Source organism: Anomaloglossus baeobatrachus, chromosome 2 (genome assembly GCF_048569485.1).
Source record: "Anomaloglossus baeobatrachus isolate aAnoBae1 chromosome 2, aAnoBae1.hap1, whole genome shotgun sequence".
In the NCBI taxonomy this organism is placed as follows: Eukaryota; Metazoa; Chordata; class Amphibia; order Anura; family Aromobatidae; genus Anomaloglossus; species Anomaloglossus baeobatrachus.
Genome location: NC_134354.1, coordinates 752,401,773 through 752,417,268, shown reverse-complemented (window position 1 = coordinate 752,417,268; position 15,496 = coordinate 752,401,773). Strand labels below are relative to the sequence as shown.

General features: G+C 45.3%; 1 protein-coding gene across 2 annotated transcripts in view; it reads left to right on the top strand.

Annotated features, from left to right (window-relative positions):
- CNTN5 (contactin 5) overlaps positions 1 to 15,496 on the top strand; it is a 2,293,676-nt gene that overhangs the window by 2,155,052 nt on the left and 123,128 nt on the right. For both annotated transcript variants that reach the window (XM_075337481.1, XM_075337482.1), the window contains 2 exons: positions 8,884 to 8,954; positions 10,461 to 10,695. In XM_075337481.1, the coding sequence (XP_075193596.1) occupies positions 8,884 to 8,954; positions 10,461 to 10,695 (306 nt within the window). The remainder of the gene's footprint in view (positions 1 to 8,883; positions 8,955 to 10,460; positions 10,696 to 15,496) is intronic.

The following is a 15,496-nucleotide window of genomic DNA, read 5'->3' as shown; positions in this document are numbered from 1 at the left end:
GTACTTCCGGGGGCGGGTAAGAGGTTTTTTTTCCATTTTTTGGGGGGTGCACACCTGCACGTCGGACTGGCTACCAGAGGAATTTTCAGTAATACCAGGCCTGGATGCAGATACCTGCATTGAACTCCGGAGCGCTCACCTGAGCTCTGGAGTTCAACCGCGAGCGCCGAGTGATTGATTCCCCGGCGATTGTGGTTCAGTTCATGACAGCTGCGGACAGGCCAAGCTGGACTCCGTTCAGTTCATGACAGCTGCGGACAGGCTGGGCTGTACTCCGAAGCTGTCACCTGAGCTCCGGAGTTCAGCCCGGACTGTCTGCAGCTGTCATGAGCTGAACCACAATCGCCGGGGAATCAATCACTCAGTGCTCCTGGTTCAGTCCTGCAAACCCTAATTTCAGGACAGGCTGCAGTTCGGAGCTCAGGTGAGAGTTCCGGACCGGAGTCCAATGCAGGTAACTGCATCAAGACCTGGTATTACTGGAGATTCCTCCGGTAGCCATTCCGACGCTGGTGCACACTATATTTGATCATGCTGTTGTTACCCCCAGTGCAATCCAATCAAACACTTCAAGCGGCACGCACTGAGGGTACCAACAGCATGATTGAATGTAGTGTGCACCCCCCAAAAATGGAAAAACTCCTCCCACACGCTCCCGGAAGTGATCTGTTTGTGGCTGGCTGCATTTGGGTGGAGACCCGAACTGCCCAATTAGCGACTTCCAGTGGGGTTCAGGTTAAGTCTGGGTCCCAAACAGAATTTTTTACAAAGTCTATCTGAACCCGCTACCCGCTAAACTGAACTTCCACGTGTCCACTCATCTCTACTCTTTTTGCTTTTTCATAGCATAATAAGATTTTCAGTAAAAAGTGTCAAAAAGATGGACAATCCCTTTAAAAATGTGCCATTCATTTACAGCAAGTAAAAATCTTGAATATGGCATTGAAATGAGACACATAAGGCCCAATTCATCATTTGCCATTTTTTTTATTCACTTTTCAGGCCCAATCCTATTACAATTCAGCCTATTTTTTTTTAAAGTTTTTGATGGTAAGCCAAGGTAACTGATCTAAATAAGCAGCTTGCAACACTAAGGGGCATTGCAAACCTGGAGAGGAGTTTAGAGCTCACTGAGCTTTCTCTGGCTGGGGCCAGTGATATGGAGGAGGGTGGAGGTGGGGAAGATCAGGACCCAGAGGTAGGTAGCTGGGTAACAGTTAGAAGAAGAGGTAGGGGGAAAAGTGTCAGGGAGCCTAGTCCAGACCTGGCACAACCTAGTAAATATGCCTGTTTGGCTGATATTAGGAATGAAGGGCCTGGACTAGGGTCACTACAGCAGGATGTTGCTCCTAGCAACCAGGAAAACAACTGCTGTAGGAAGGAGGGAAATAGGAGTGCAGCAAAGCCCAGACAGATGTTGGTGGAAGGGGACTCTATAATTAGGCGGATCAGGGTCATCTGTCGCCGAGACCGTGAATGCCGAACAGTGTGTTGTCTGCCGGGTGCTCGGGTTCGGCATATTGCGGATCGGATAGACAGATTGCTGGGTGGGGCTGGGGAAAACCCAGCGGTCATGGTGCACATTGGTACTAATGACAAAGTTAGAGGCAGGTGGAAGGTCCTTAAAAATGATTACAGGGAACTAGGAGAGAAGCTGAAGTCCAGGACCTCCAAGGTGGTGTTTTCAGAAATACTACCGGTGCCATGAGCGTCACTAGAAAGACAGCGGGAGCTTAGGGAGATAAATATGTGGCTTAGAAATTGGTGCAGGAAGGAAGGGTTCGGGTTCATGGAGAACTGGGCCGACTTCTCAGTCGGCTACAGGCTCTATGGTAGGGACGGGCTGCACCTCAATGGGGAAGGTGCAGCTGTGCTGGGGGAGAAAATGGTCAGACGGATGGAGGAGCTTTTAAACTAGGATCGGGGGGGAGGGAGGGTAGTGGAGCAAATAAGGGGATAGATAGAGCAGATAGAGACAGGGAGACGGTAGGGGTCAATGAAGGATTAGGGGGGATGGGACATACAAGGAATGTAGGGAGGCTAGGAGTAATAAAGGTGTTAATAGGATTAAATATCTACTGGCAAATGCAAGAAGTCTTGCAAACAAAATGAATGAATTGGAGACTCTTATGTCAACCATGGATTATGATGTGGTGGGCATTACGGAAACCTGGCTGGATGAAAGCCATGACTGGGTGACAAACATACAGGGTTATAGTACATTTAGGAAGGACAGGAAAGGCCAAAAAGGTGGTGGGGTGTGTATATTTATTAAATCTAACCTAAAACCTGTGTTGTATGATGACATTGAGGGGAACAGCAACAATGTAGAGTCAGTATGGGTAAATGTACATGGGGAGGGGAATAATGGAAAAATGCTAATTGGAGTTTGCTATAAGCCTCCTAACATACCTGAACAAATAGAGGGTGAAATGCTGGAACACATTGAAAAGGCAGCTAATAATAATAATCGGGTTCTTATTATGGGGGATTTCAACTATCCAGACATTCAGTGGGACATAGAATCTTCTGGTTCTGCTAAAAGCTGTAAGTTCTTATCTACTATTCAAGACCATTTCCTCTCTCAGATGGTAGATGAACCGACCAGGGGAGATAATTTGCTAGATCTGGTCCTGTCAAATAGACCGGATACAATTTCAGACCTACAGGTCCGGGAGCACTTGGGCACCAGCGATCATAATATGGTAAGCTTCAATGTAATATTCAATAGAACATTTCAAAGGGGGAATGCTAAAACCTGGAATTTTAGGAAAGCTGATTTCAACAAATTAAGGGAAGAGCTTAAATGTGTAGATTGGGACAAAGTCATGGTAACTGGGGATACCGAACATAAATGGGGTAAGTTTAAGGATATACTACTAGAGTTCTGTAAAAAACGTATACCCTCTGGTAATAAAATGTCCAGGAATAAAAAAAAAACAACTATGGATAAATAAGACTGTACAAAGTATAATAAAACAAAAACAAAGGGCATTTAAAATCTTAAAGGCTGAGAATACAGAAATAGCATTTCAGAAGTATAAAGATATCAATAGGAAATGTAAAAAAGAAATCAAACAAGCAAAATTAGCTACTGAAACAAAAATCGCCAATGACATTAAAATAAATCCCAAAATCTTTTATAAATACATTAATGCCAAAAGGAAAACAAAGGATAGTATCGGCCCCTTAAAATATAATAACAAGTTAGTTATAGAGGACAAACAAAAGACTGAGATATTAAATAGGCATTTCTCATCTGTATTCACCAAGGAACTGACTGTACCAGGGATCATTCAACAAGTGAAAAATCAAAGTTCACCACCCGATATAATTAATTTAACACAACATGAAGTACGCCTACGTCTGAGTAAATTAAACATTGACAAATCCCCAGGGCCAGATGGCATTCATCCACGAATATTGAGGGAATTGAGCTCCGTAATCGACAGACCGCTGTATCTCATCTTTTTAGACTCACTTGTAACAGGGTTGGTGCCTCAGGATTGGAGGATTGCTGATGTGGTACCGATATTTAAGAAAGGTAAGAGGGTAGATCCAGGCAACTACCGTCCAGTAAGCCTGACATCAGTAGTATGCAAAGTTTTTGAGGGCATTTTAAGGGATGACATGCAAAAATATATTGCAGAAAATAATATGATAACTGACAAACAGCATGGATTCATGAAAGATAAGTCGTGTCTAACCAACCTGTTGGGGTTCTATGAGGGGGTAAGTTCAAACCTGGATATTGGTAATGCAGATGATGTGATTTATTTGGACTTTGCAAAGGCATTTGATACTGTACCACATAATAGCCTTATACTAAAGCTCCAGAAGCAAGGACTAGGGGACACAATATGCAACTGGGTAAGGAATTGGCTAAAAGATAGGAAACAAAGAGTAGTCATAAATGGTACATTCTCTAAATGGGCCATAGTCAGCAGTGGGGGCCACAGGGATCTGTGCTTGGACCGATTCTTTTTAATCTCTTTATTAATGACCTTGTGGATGGGATTGATAGTACAGTGTCAGTCTTTGCCGATGACACCAAACTATGTAGGATATTAAAAACTGACCTGGATAGTACAATATTACAAAAAGATCTGGATAAGATGTCAGAATGGGCAGATACTTGGCAAATGAGATTTAATGTTGATAAATGTAAAGTAATGCACCTAGGACGGAGTAATCCTATAGCTGCGTATACATTAAATGGAAGTAAACTCGGGACTACAGAACAGGAGAAGGACTTGGGTATTCTCATTACAAATAAGCTGAGCAGCAGCACTCAATGTCAAGCAGCAGCTGCTAAAGCAAACAAGATTTTAGGGTGTATAAAAAGAGAGATTAGATCCCGTGATCCCAACGTATTGTTACCCCTCTATAAATCACTTGTAAGGCCACATCTGGAATACGGGATCCAGTTTTGGGCTCCACATTTTAAAAAGGACATTCAGAAGTTAGAGTCAGTGCAAAGGCGGGCAACTAGACTACTACAAGGAATGGAGGCCGCCCGTATGATGAGAGGTTGAAAAAGTTAGATATGTTTAGCTTAGAAAAAAGACGTCTCAGAGGAGATCTCATTTATATGTATAAATACATGTGTGGTCAATATAAAGGACTGGCACATGACTTATTTCTTCCAAAGACAGTACTAAGGACCAGGGGACACTCACTGCGAGTGGAAGAAAAGCGATTCCAACAGCTAAATAGGAAAGGGTTCTTTACAGTTAGAGCAGTCAGACTGTGGAATACACTACCACAAGAGGTAGTAATGGCAGACACTATAACAGCTTTTAAAAAAGGGCTGGATGATTTCCTCAGTACAAAACATTGTTGGTTATAAATGACTTAGTGACTAAATGTAGAACTGGTGGAGGAAGGTTGAACTAGATGGACCTAGGTCTTTTTTCAACCTTAGTAACTATGTAACTATGATGTTTTGTGTCTCTTTTTACACCAAATTCATTTTTCCATTTGAGACTTTTTAAGTCTATTTTGTGTGTTCGCCTGATTTTTTTTATTTATTTTTTTGTTTGCCTCTGTGGGCAGGATTAGGGTTTTTCAGATGTTTTTGACTAATTCATTAATTATCACTAGTGTTAAGTGAGCACCTAACTATTTGTACTCGCAGTTGTAGCACCCACGGGGCAAGGGGTTAACTGTTTACTCGTCACCGGGCCTGGTGATGTCGGGTCTGGGAATGTCACAGGTGGCCCTGCCCGGCTTCATGGCCTCAAGGCGTACAATAAAAGGAAAGGGGGATGATGATGGTAGTATGGATGATGATTTTTTTTCATGACGCTACCTGTGGTTTGCAGCCAGGGATTAGCCGTCGCTGCGGTTACTGTCCTCCGGGAAGGATGGTTGTAGCAGCTAAGAGGTTTCTGTTCCCCACAGGTGGAGTGGGCCCCGGGTAGGATAATGAGGGAAGTAGTGATGGCAGGTTCCGAAGCGCGGGGCGCCGATGCCGGCAAGGACAGGCGGACACAGTCTCTGCGGTTTCAAGGTTTCTTTACTCACCGTCCTGGTTGCCACTCCCGGAGTACCGGTCACAGCTATGCTGGGCCCCAGTCGATCCCGGATCCGTTGGAGGTCAGAACCGGTACGGTGGATGGTGGGCCCTTCCTCCTTGCGCCTTTAGAGATGGATCCTCGTGGCTTGATGCCACTTAGGGACCTCGATTCTTGAAACGTGAACTCCTGTCCCGTATGCAGGTGCCGCGGGTCCGTGGTGAGGCCTGAGTTGGATCATGGCTCCGAACCCTATCTAGCACTGTGCTCTGTGAACTGTGGTGGCAAGAGGGACCTACAATATCCCTGTCCTGCAGATTTTGATGATACAACTTGAAGTTTTTCCCACCCTAGCATTCTGCATCCTGCACTGCGCCGGTCCCGAGGGAGCAATGAAGCTCTCCCCTGGGCGACCGTTTTAGCTCCTGCGTCCCACCAGAGCCACCGGTAAAACCTGTCCACTCCTCTCCTGCTGGAGAACTCCTAACTGTTGTGTTGGCTCCTAACTCCCCCTGGTGGCTGCTCCTCCCCCGTTTCCCTGTCACTAGTGGGTGGAGGCCCACCATGTTTGGTGACTGCCTTAAGACCCAACTCTAGCCCGGTCCCCATTGCGGAGGGCAACCTATTGGTGTGTATGAGTTTATGTGTGGTGGAGCCGGTACCGACCTCCTCTGGATCCAGGATGAGTACCACACGTTAAGTGAGGTGCAGTACACTGTGGCGACCGAACCCTCAGGGGCGCCACACTATACTCATAACGAGTATTGTCTAATACTTGCGTAGTCATTCCGAATAGCATGTGCAATGCTAGTCAATGGGGAATACTCACAATGTAACAAGTAACCCGAATGCCGTACTATTCACTACTTGCTTGAATAGTACGACATTCAGGTTACTCGTTACTTTGCGAGTATTCCCCATTGACTTGCATTGCACATGCTATTCGGAACGAATACGCGAGTATTAGACATTACTCGTTATGAGTATAGCGAGTACAAATAGTTAGGTACTCGCTCAACTCTAATTATCACGTTTTAAGAGTCTCAAAATTTGTCGCCCATGTACCCCAGTCCTGCCCTGGAGTGATTTCATGTACACCAATTATTGCATAATATTTGCTACTTTTTGCAAAACATGCAAGTTTTTGATCCGCAGCCACCAAATCTGTTGAAGCCAAAACAAAAAAAAAATACTCACATTCATGAACCCCCCAAAAACATCAGCGAATATAAGGTAAAAAAAAAGAAAAGTGACTTAAAATAATCCTCAAATGATAAAACTGGCCCTTCTTTTTTTTTTATTATATCATTCATCAGAACGGTAGACGAATTTGACGCAACATTAAAAACGCTTTTTATTTTTGTCTTTAGACGTTTTCCGCAACTTTTTAGAGCAAAAAGTTGCAAAGTGCTTTAAAATGTCGCAAACTGATCTTCAACTGAAACGTACTTAAAAAAAATTCACTACTAATTTTACTTCCAGATAGGAACAGAAATGAGATGCATAAAAAGAAAAAAAAAGTCTAAAAATATCTAAATAAGCAAAGTTGTCAAGGAAAGATAAAAAAAAGACTTCAAAGGGAAAAACAAGTTAAAAAATTAAGCAAAACTTAGATATGAAGGCGCAATCCTAAAGCCACGAATATTGGAACGTTGCAGAAATAAGTGTATTAAAGTAAGGTCATCAGGTGACAAAAATGGGCTCAAAACAGGTTACCCTTTTATAAAAAGTACTCACTATATACTGTATTATTTTTTACTTTTATACTGCTTTGTTTTATGCTCTGTTTACCTGCATATACGGTACTTTTATTTATGGTTAAAGCTGATCTGTCACCAAATTTGATAATACAAACTTTATATTAATAAATAGATCTCTTAGACCTGATAAGGCTGGTGTACTAACTATGAAAAAAAAAACTATGTAAAAAATTATGTAGTAATCCGTATATTAAAGGGACTCTGTCACTAGGTTATTGCCACCTAATCTGAGAGCAACATAACATAGGAGAAGTAGTATTGAATAGATATTTTAGACCTGATGGGGCTGGTGTGCCTATTAGAAAAATCCATGATTTTGTCATGTTTTGAAAATGTTGCTGCTTGCTTTTAAAAGGAGCATTTCTATAGCTGGAGTACTCTTAAAGGGAATCTGTCACCAGGTTTTTGCTCCCCCATCTGAGAGCAGCATAATGTAGGGGCAGAGATCCTGATTCCATCGATGTGTCACTTACTGGGCTACTTAGTGTAGTTTTGATAAAATCACTGTTTAATCAGCAGGAAATTATCATTACAGGACTACTTGTCGTGCTGCAGTTCGTCCAGCATATTCGTGAGCTCTATATAATTGCCAGATCTGCCGCAGAGACAACATTGATTTTATGAAAATCACAGCAAACAGCTCAGTAAGTGACACATCACTGCAATCAGGGTCTTTGTCTCTACATTATGCTGTTCTCAGATGGGGAAGCAAAAACCTGGTGACAGATTCCCTTTAAGTATACTTTACCTGTTAAAATGCTCCAGGAAGATTTTCAAAACATGACAAAATCATGAATTTTTTATAATAAGCACACCAGCCCCATCAGGTCTAAAATATCTACTCAATACTAAAAGTTTGTATTGTGAAATCTGCTGAGAAATATCTGTTTTTTTGGGCAACAACCCAGTAGACCTCGATGATAGGTCTCATGCACACAACCTTTTTGGAGTTCTAAAAGTTACATTTCCCCTAGTGATGCAATAATATATGGAAGACGGCAATACCACTGCATTAACAGATAGAATAATCACTCTGAGCTCCAGGAAAACTGGATGATGACCCCTCTATGTTTATAAGGGTTTTCAGATTGAAAAATAAAAGAAATAAAAAATTAAAAAGAAAACAAAAACTCTAAATTTGACTACTGTATGGAGATGAGTGGATCTATTCCCTGGACCCCGGTCCAACAATCATATCCGTTCTCCATGACCACCAGACATGAGTCTATCAAACCTCCTCCTACCTGGTGGCATCACAGCCTCCTCTTCTGATTGGTGCACCCAGCATGACATCATGCATGCGTTTCAACATAACGATGATGTCATGCTTGCGTTACAACACACTGATGACATCACGCCACTACTAAAAAATCAGAAGAGGCTCAAAGGATTCCAGCCCGGTAGGAGACACTTCGCAGAGCTTCCATCCGGTGGAATATTGGCTGTACCAGGTGACATTTTTGGCTATTTTTTACTACTTGATCGTGCCCCATACTAAAAAAAAAAACACTTCATGATCAGGTCTTGAAAAATCCACGTCAAAACTACTTTGTGTGAACATACCCTAATAGAAAGAATGCAAAATTTTCTTTTTTTTCTTCTTTTAGTTCCAAAGACTCCTCCAGCGAATGTCAGCGGGGGCAGCGGAAGACGTCACGAATTAGTGATAACTTGGGAGGTATGTAACTGTTTTTGAAACCATTATTCTTAATTTTCCTTTAATATGTTAGAATTCAGTGTATTTCAGTGGAGAGAAGTAAAGACATCCAGCTCCAGAGATCCAGGAAAATAACATTTTAGCTTTATTGAATAAGCCACAGAAAATAGAAACACAAGTAGAAAAGCAACGCGTTTCGGATCAGTTACGATCCTTCATCCTTCTTTACTCATTTGTATTTTGGGGGTCAGACCATAGACATTGGGTTGTATGGGCATCCAGAACACTGTTTAAAGGGATCGTTCACTATGTCTGGTGATGTCACGTCAACTACCAGTTGACCTGACATCACCATGTCTGCCGTAGTCTCCGTGAGTGATTGGGCTGTAGGCGGAGTTTCACCGCTCGTCACAGCCCAGCGTCGCTCCTGACTGTGGTGTTCTGCAGAGAAGGAGAGAGCAGAGAAATGCTGTGCTGTGAGGGACGGGGTAACTCCGCCCACAGCCCAGTCACTCACGGAGACTGCGGCCCACGCCCGGTGATTTCAGGTAAACTAGAAGTTGACGTGACATCACCGGATTTCAGGGGTCACGTGATGGGATGGACGAACCGCAATAGCGCCACTCAATACACTATTTCCAACACAAGGTATTTGAGAGAAACCTTGTTTCTGAACGTTATTTCGATGTGATAGTGTAGTGAACCATCCCTTTAATGCCTTGCTGACATCTAGATGTAGAGCATTCTCAAGGCTTGACAAAAAGTTTCCTTTAAAGGGGCTTGTTCCAAAAAAAAATTACACAATTGGATGTGTTTAAAAATAATGTTCCTGTGCTGAGATAATCCTTATATATGTGTCCCTACTGTGTACTGTGTAATGGCCGTGTCTGACCGTTCAGGTGACAAAAAGGTTTGGTACCGCCTTAGCAGTTGAAAAAAGATTGATTGCTCTCAGTGGGAGAAACTGATTATAATTTTGTTTCTACTACTGAGAGCAATCAACCTTTGACCATACAGGGACATGGTCTGATCATACCACATCTCCTGGACAGGGGAGGACGCAAAAAATTATACAGACATTACAGCACGGGATCACAAATAATTCTTTTTTTGAGGTAAAACATTTTTAAAAAACAGGCAGGGAAATGTTTTACCCCACAAAAAGAATCAGCTATGATCTCGTTCTGTAATATCTCTTTTATGTTCTTTCCTTCCTAGCAGATGTGGTATGATCAGATCATGGCCCCTTACAGTCAGACACGGCCATTACACAGTACACAGCAGGGACACATATATAAGATTATCTCAGCACAGGAACATATTTTTTAATCAAATCCAATTGTGGAAATTATTATTATTCCAAGATCTATTGATTAAAATGAATTTTGCTCATTGGACAACCCCTTAAAGGTTGACTCCATATTGTATTGTGGTCCAAATAGAATCTGTTCATTCTGGGTATAGAGGAAATATTGACCAGTCTTCATCAAAAAAGAACATTTTGTAAAATTGGGATTTTTTTTGCAGCCTGTCTCAGAAGAGTTTCAGAACGGTGAAGGATTTGGATATATTGTGGCATTCAGACCTAATGATACCAGAGGATGGAAGGAGAAAATGGTGACCTCATCCGATGCCTCTAAATTTATCTACAGGGATGAGAGCACCCCACCACTCACCCCTTTTGAAGTAAAAGTTGGTGTATACAATAATAAAGGTGATGGACACTTCAGTGACATCGTGTTCATCTGTTCTGCGGAAGGAGGTGAGTTATAATGCGATAATCATTGCTGAGGAAACGTACCATCAGGTGTCTATGTGGCGCCCCAGCATCTGGTTGCCACAACAGTGTTGCCCTCCTCCAAAGGGTTAATGCTGAGCCTGGAGGTAATTGGGGAAATCTATTGGCCAGTAAGTACCAGCATCCAACACCGTTCCTCTCCCAGGCCAGCAGGGGGAGCTCTAAACCTGGAGTTCCAGGGAGGATCCATTAAGCTCTGACCTGGGGGAGGAGTTAGGTAGTCTGTGAGGAGAGTTCAAGGAGAGAGGAGTTTGAGTAGTGCAGACTTGCGAGCTGGGGCCTGGAGCTAAGATAGCTCAGCCCAGAAAAGCAGGATTTGCAGAGAGGCACGGAGAAAAGATTCTAGTGGAGAACAGGTTGGAACCGGTTCGCCTCAGAAGAACTCACTGAAAATTAGACATCGGAGTCTGTGGTTGCCAGGGTGTTAGATCCCCTAGTAACCGAATCCGAAGGGCAGGAGGGCTGTAGGTCTCCTGGCCCCCAATACAACCCGAAGGTACAGCTGCATTACCGGGGCCCGGTGTGGACTCCAGCAGAGAAGCATCAGAGAGGGCCTGCGCAGCCTACCATACGGGAACGGGACGTACCACAAGTCCCAGCAGAGAGAGGGCTCCCGCTAAACCAAGATTGCAGGGTCCTGTAAAAGAGAAGAAAGAGTAAGGAGAAGGCCTCAATACTCACCTGGCCAAGGAGATAACTCCAACTGCTTCCAGGCCGACCGGATCACCATTACCCCTGTAACGGTCTCCCAGGACTGCACCATTTGTCGCAGAGTAAAAGAAGGTAAAGAGACTACTGTTTGTGTCTGTTCCTTTCACTGCCCTGTCGGCCGTGCACCGCATCATTCACAAATCCATCATAGACTCTTACAAGCACCAACGGTTTCCCCGGGGTACTGCTCCACCTGTGAGGAGCAGAACCACCATAGCTGCCATTACATCAGCCCCGGAGACCCCATCCAGCAGCGGCGGCTCCATAGCCGCAATCCACAGGTGGCGTCACGAATACATATTTCCACAAACTTTATTATTGATCATCACCCCCACAGCCGCCATATTAATTGACCCCACCAGGGTCACGAAGTCGGGCCCCGCCACGGCTGCCTACCCTGGACTAGTCCGGCCCGACACAGAGTCACCTAAGGCCCTTGGGTGGGCGAGTCATCTATCAATGAATATGATTACAAGGATTTATACTTTGAGATCAAAGACAAATATTGAGGTTCTGGTTCAATGATAGGTCTGTCTGTATACAAACTCATACAGCAACAAACATGTGGACTCACACTTTTTATGAATGTAAGCAGGCATCATGGACTGTCTCTATAAGTGTGCAGCTTGACTCTAAAGGGGGCTTTACACGCAACAACATATCTAACGATATGTCGTCGGGGTCACGGAATTCGTGACGCACATCCGGCGTCGTTAGCGACTTTGTTGCGTGTAACAGCTCCGAGCGATTGTTAACGATTAGTGATGAGCGAGTATGCTTGTTACTACTCAGTACTCGCACGAGTATCACTGTACTCGGGCTACTCGGCGGGGACCGAGTAATCTCTTGATACTCGTGCTGTACTCGTGGTCTTCATCCCATTCATGTGTGCCTGTCGGTGGCAGCGTACAGGTGCACTTGTGTGTGTTTTTCACAAACTAATATATAACGCACAAGTCTAGTGAATAATACACGTCAGTCAGCAGTGTCTGATAGTGTCAGACTTCTCAGTAATTGTCGCTCCTAAAAACCTGTTAGGTTCTTATTGCGTCCGTGCTTGCATTTAAAAACCGCACGTGTGTGCCTGTCGGTGGCAGCGTACAGGTGCACTTGTGTGTGTTTTTCACAAACTAATATATAACGCACAAGTGTAGTGTATAATACACGTCAGTCAGCAGTGGCTGATAGTGTCAGAGTTCTCAGTAATTGTCGCTCCTAAAAACCTGTTAGGTTCTTAGTGCGTCCGGGCTTGCATTTAAAAACCGCACGTGTGTGCCTGTCGGTGGCAGCGTACAGGTGCACTTGTGTGTGTTTTTCACAAACTAATATATAACGCACAAGTGTAGTGTATAATACACGTCAGTCAGCAGTGGCTGATAGTGTCAGAGTTCTCAGTAATTGTCGCTCCTAAAAACCTGTTAGGTTCTTAGTGCGTCCGTGCTTGCATTTAAAAACCGCACGTGTGTGCCTGTCGGTGGCAGCGTACAGGTGCACTTGTGTGTGTTTTTCACAAACTAATATATAACGCACAAGTCTAGTGAATACACGTCAGCACAGCATTGCAAAATGCGCAAGGGCGTTGTCAACGAACAAGGAAGTGGACGTGATGGTGGTGCAGGCAGAGGCCGAGGTCATGGGCAAGCTCTAATTTCGCCACAACAAAGGGCCACATCTAGTCGCTCGCACGTCCTGTCCCAAGTTCTTGGGGACCGCAGCAGTACACCGCTCTTGAACCAAGACCAGTGTCAACAGGTTGTTAGTTGGATAGCGGATAATGCTTCCAGTCAGATTGGCACCACCACAAACACTCTGTCTTCCACACGGTCAAGTGTCAGTAGCCGTGATACTGCACCGCACATTTCAGAACCTGATCCTCCTTCCTACCACAAGGCTGAGTACACGTCCTCAGACATTACTGATCCCACACTTGGACACTCGGAAGAGCTGTTCACGTTTCCATTCGCACATTCTGGCCTCTCGCCAGCTCATGTTGAAGTGGGTTATGAGGAGATCGTATGTACAGATGCCCAAATATTTGAGCAGCCACGTTCTCACGAAGTTGGCAACGTGTCTCAACAAGGGGTGGACGATGATGAGACACAATTGTCAGGAAGTCAGGAGGAGGAGCAGGGTGCGGAAGAGGAAGACGACGTGGTGGATGATCCAGTAACTGACCCAACCTGGCAGGAGGATATGCAGAGCGAGGACAGCAGTGCACAGGGGGAGGGAGGCATAGCATCCCAACAGGCAGTAAGAAGCAGGGTGGTGGCCCCAGGCAGAAGTCAGGCAACCGTTCCCCAGAACAACAACACGACACAAGGTGCCTGTACAAATGTTAGGTCTTCCCGAGTCTGGCAGTTTTTTTAAGTTGGCTCCAGATGATTCTAAAAAGGCCATTTGCAACACCTGCCGTGCCAGCATCAGCAGGGGTACCAAAACTAGCAGCCTGACCACCACCAGCATGATCAGGCACATGTCAGCCAAGCACCCGACTTTGTGGGAAGTACAACAGAGTCGAGGAGCAGTGCTTGCTGATGTCACTGCTACGTCTTCGCTTGTTGTGCATGCGAGCCAATCCCCTGTCCATGCTGCCTGCAAACAAGCCTCCTCCGGTCCTGCACCTGCAGTTGCCTATGCAGAAATAACACCATCATCAAGCACGTCCTTGTCCCAGCGCAGCGTTCAGTTATCCATTCAGCAAACCTTTGAACGCAGGCGCAAATACACTGCCAACACCCCACATGCCACAGTTCTAAATGCTAACATTTCGCGACTGCTTGCGCTGGAAATGTTGCCTTTTAGGCTGGTGGAGACAGAAGCATTCCGTGACCTGATGGCGGCAGCTGTCCCCCGTTACTCGGTCCCCAGCCGCCACTATTTCTCCCGGTGTGCCGTCCCCGCGTTGCATAACCACGTGTCACAAAACATCACACGTGCCCTGAACAACGCTGTTTCAGCCAAAGTCCACCTAACCACAGACACGTGGACAAGTGCTTGTGGGCAAGACCGCTACATCTCGTTGACGGCACACTGGGTTAATATTGTGGAAGCTGGGACCCAGTCTGAGCGAGGGACGGAACACGTCCTTCCCACACCAAGGTTTGCAGGCCCTACCTCAGTCAGGGTTTCACCCACACTCTACAGCTCCGGAATATCATGCTCTTCAGCCTCCTCCTCCTCCTGCGCATCCTCATCCACTTTACCCTCCACACCAGTCCCAAGCTGGAAGCACTGCAGCACTGCCTCGGCGAAGCGGCAACAGGCTGTGCTGAATCTAATCTGCATAGGTGACAAACCCCACAATGCAGAAAAGGTGTGGACAGCTCTGAAACAGCAGGCAGATCACTGGCTCACACCTCTGAACCTAAAGCCAGGAAAGGTCGTGTGTGACAATGGCCAGAACCTGGTGGCGGCTTTGAGGCGAGGCCAGCTGACACATGTTCCATGCGTGGCCCATGTGCTCAACCTCGTGGTTCAGCGGTTTCTAAAGTCATACCCAGAGCTGTCTGATCTGCTGGTAAAAGTTCGCCGCCTGTCTGCACATTTTCGAAAGTCACCTACTGCTTCAGCTGGCCTTGCCGGCTTTCAGCGCCGTTTGCATCTTCCGGCTCACAGACTGGTGTGTGATGTCCCCACGCGTTGGAATTCAACTCTGCACATGTTGGTCAGGATATGTGAGCAGAAGAGGGCAGTTGTTGAGTACCTGCATCACCTAAGCCGTCGGGAAATGGGTCAAACTCCACACATAACACCTGAGGAGTGGAGATGGATGTCCAACCTATGTACCATCCTCCAAAACTTTGAGGACTCCACCAAGATGGTGAGCGGTGATGACGCCATTATTAGCGTCACCATACCGCTTCTCTGCCTTCTAAAACGGTCTCTGCTCAAAAACAAACATGATGCATTGCAGGCGGAGCGCGATGAGTTGCAGCAAGAAACAGTAGTGGGTGTGGGTGATAACACACAGCCCAGCCTTGTCTCATCACAACGTGCAGTGGAGGACTATGACGAGGAGGAGGATGAAGACATGGAGCAACTCTCCGGCCAAATT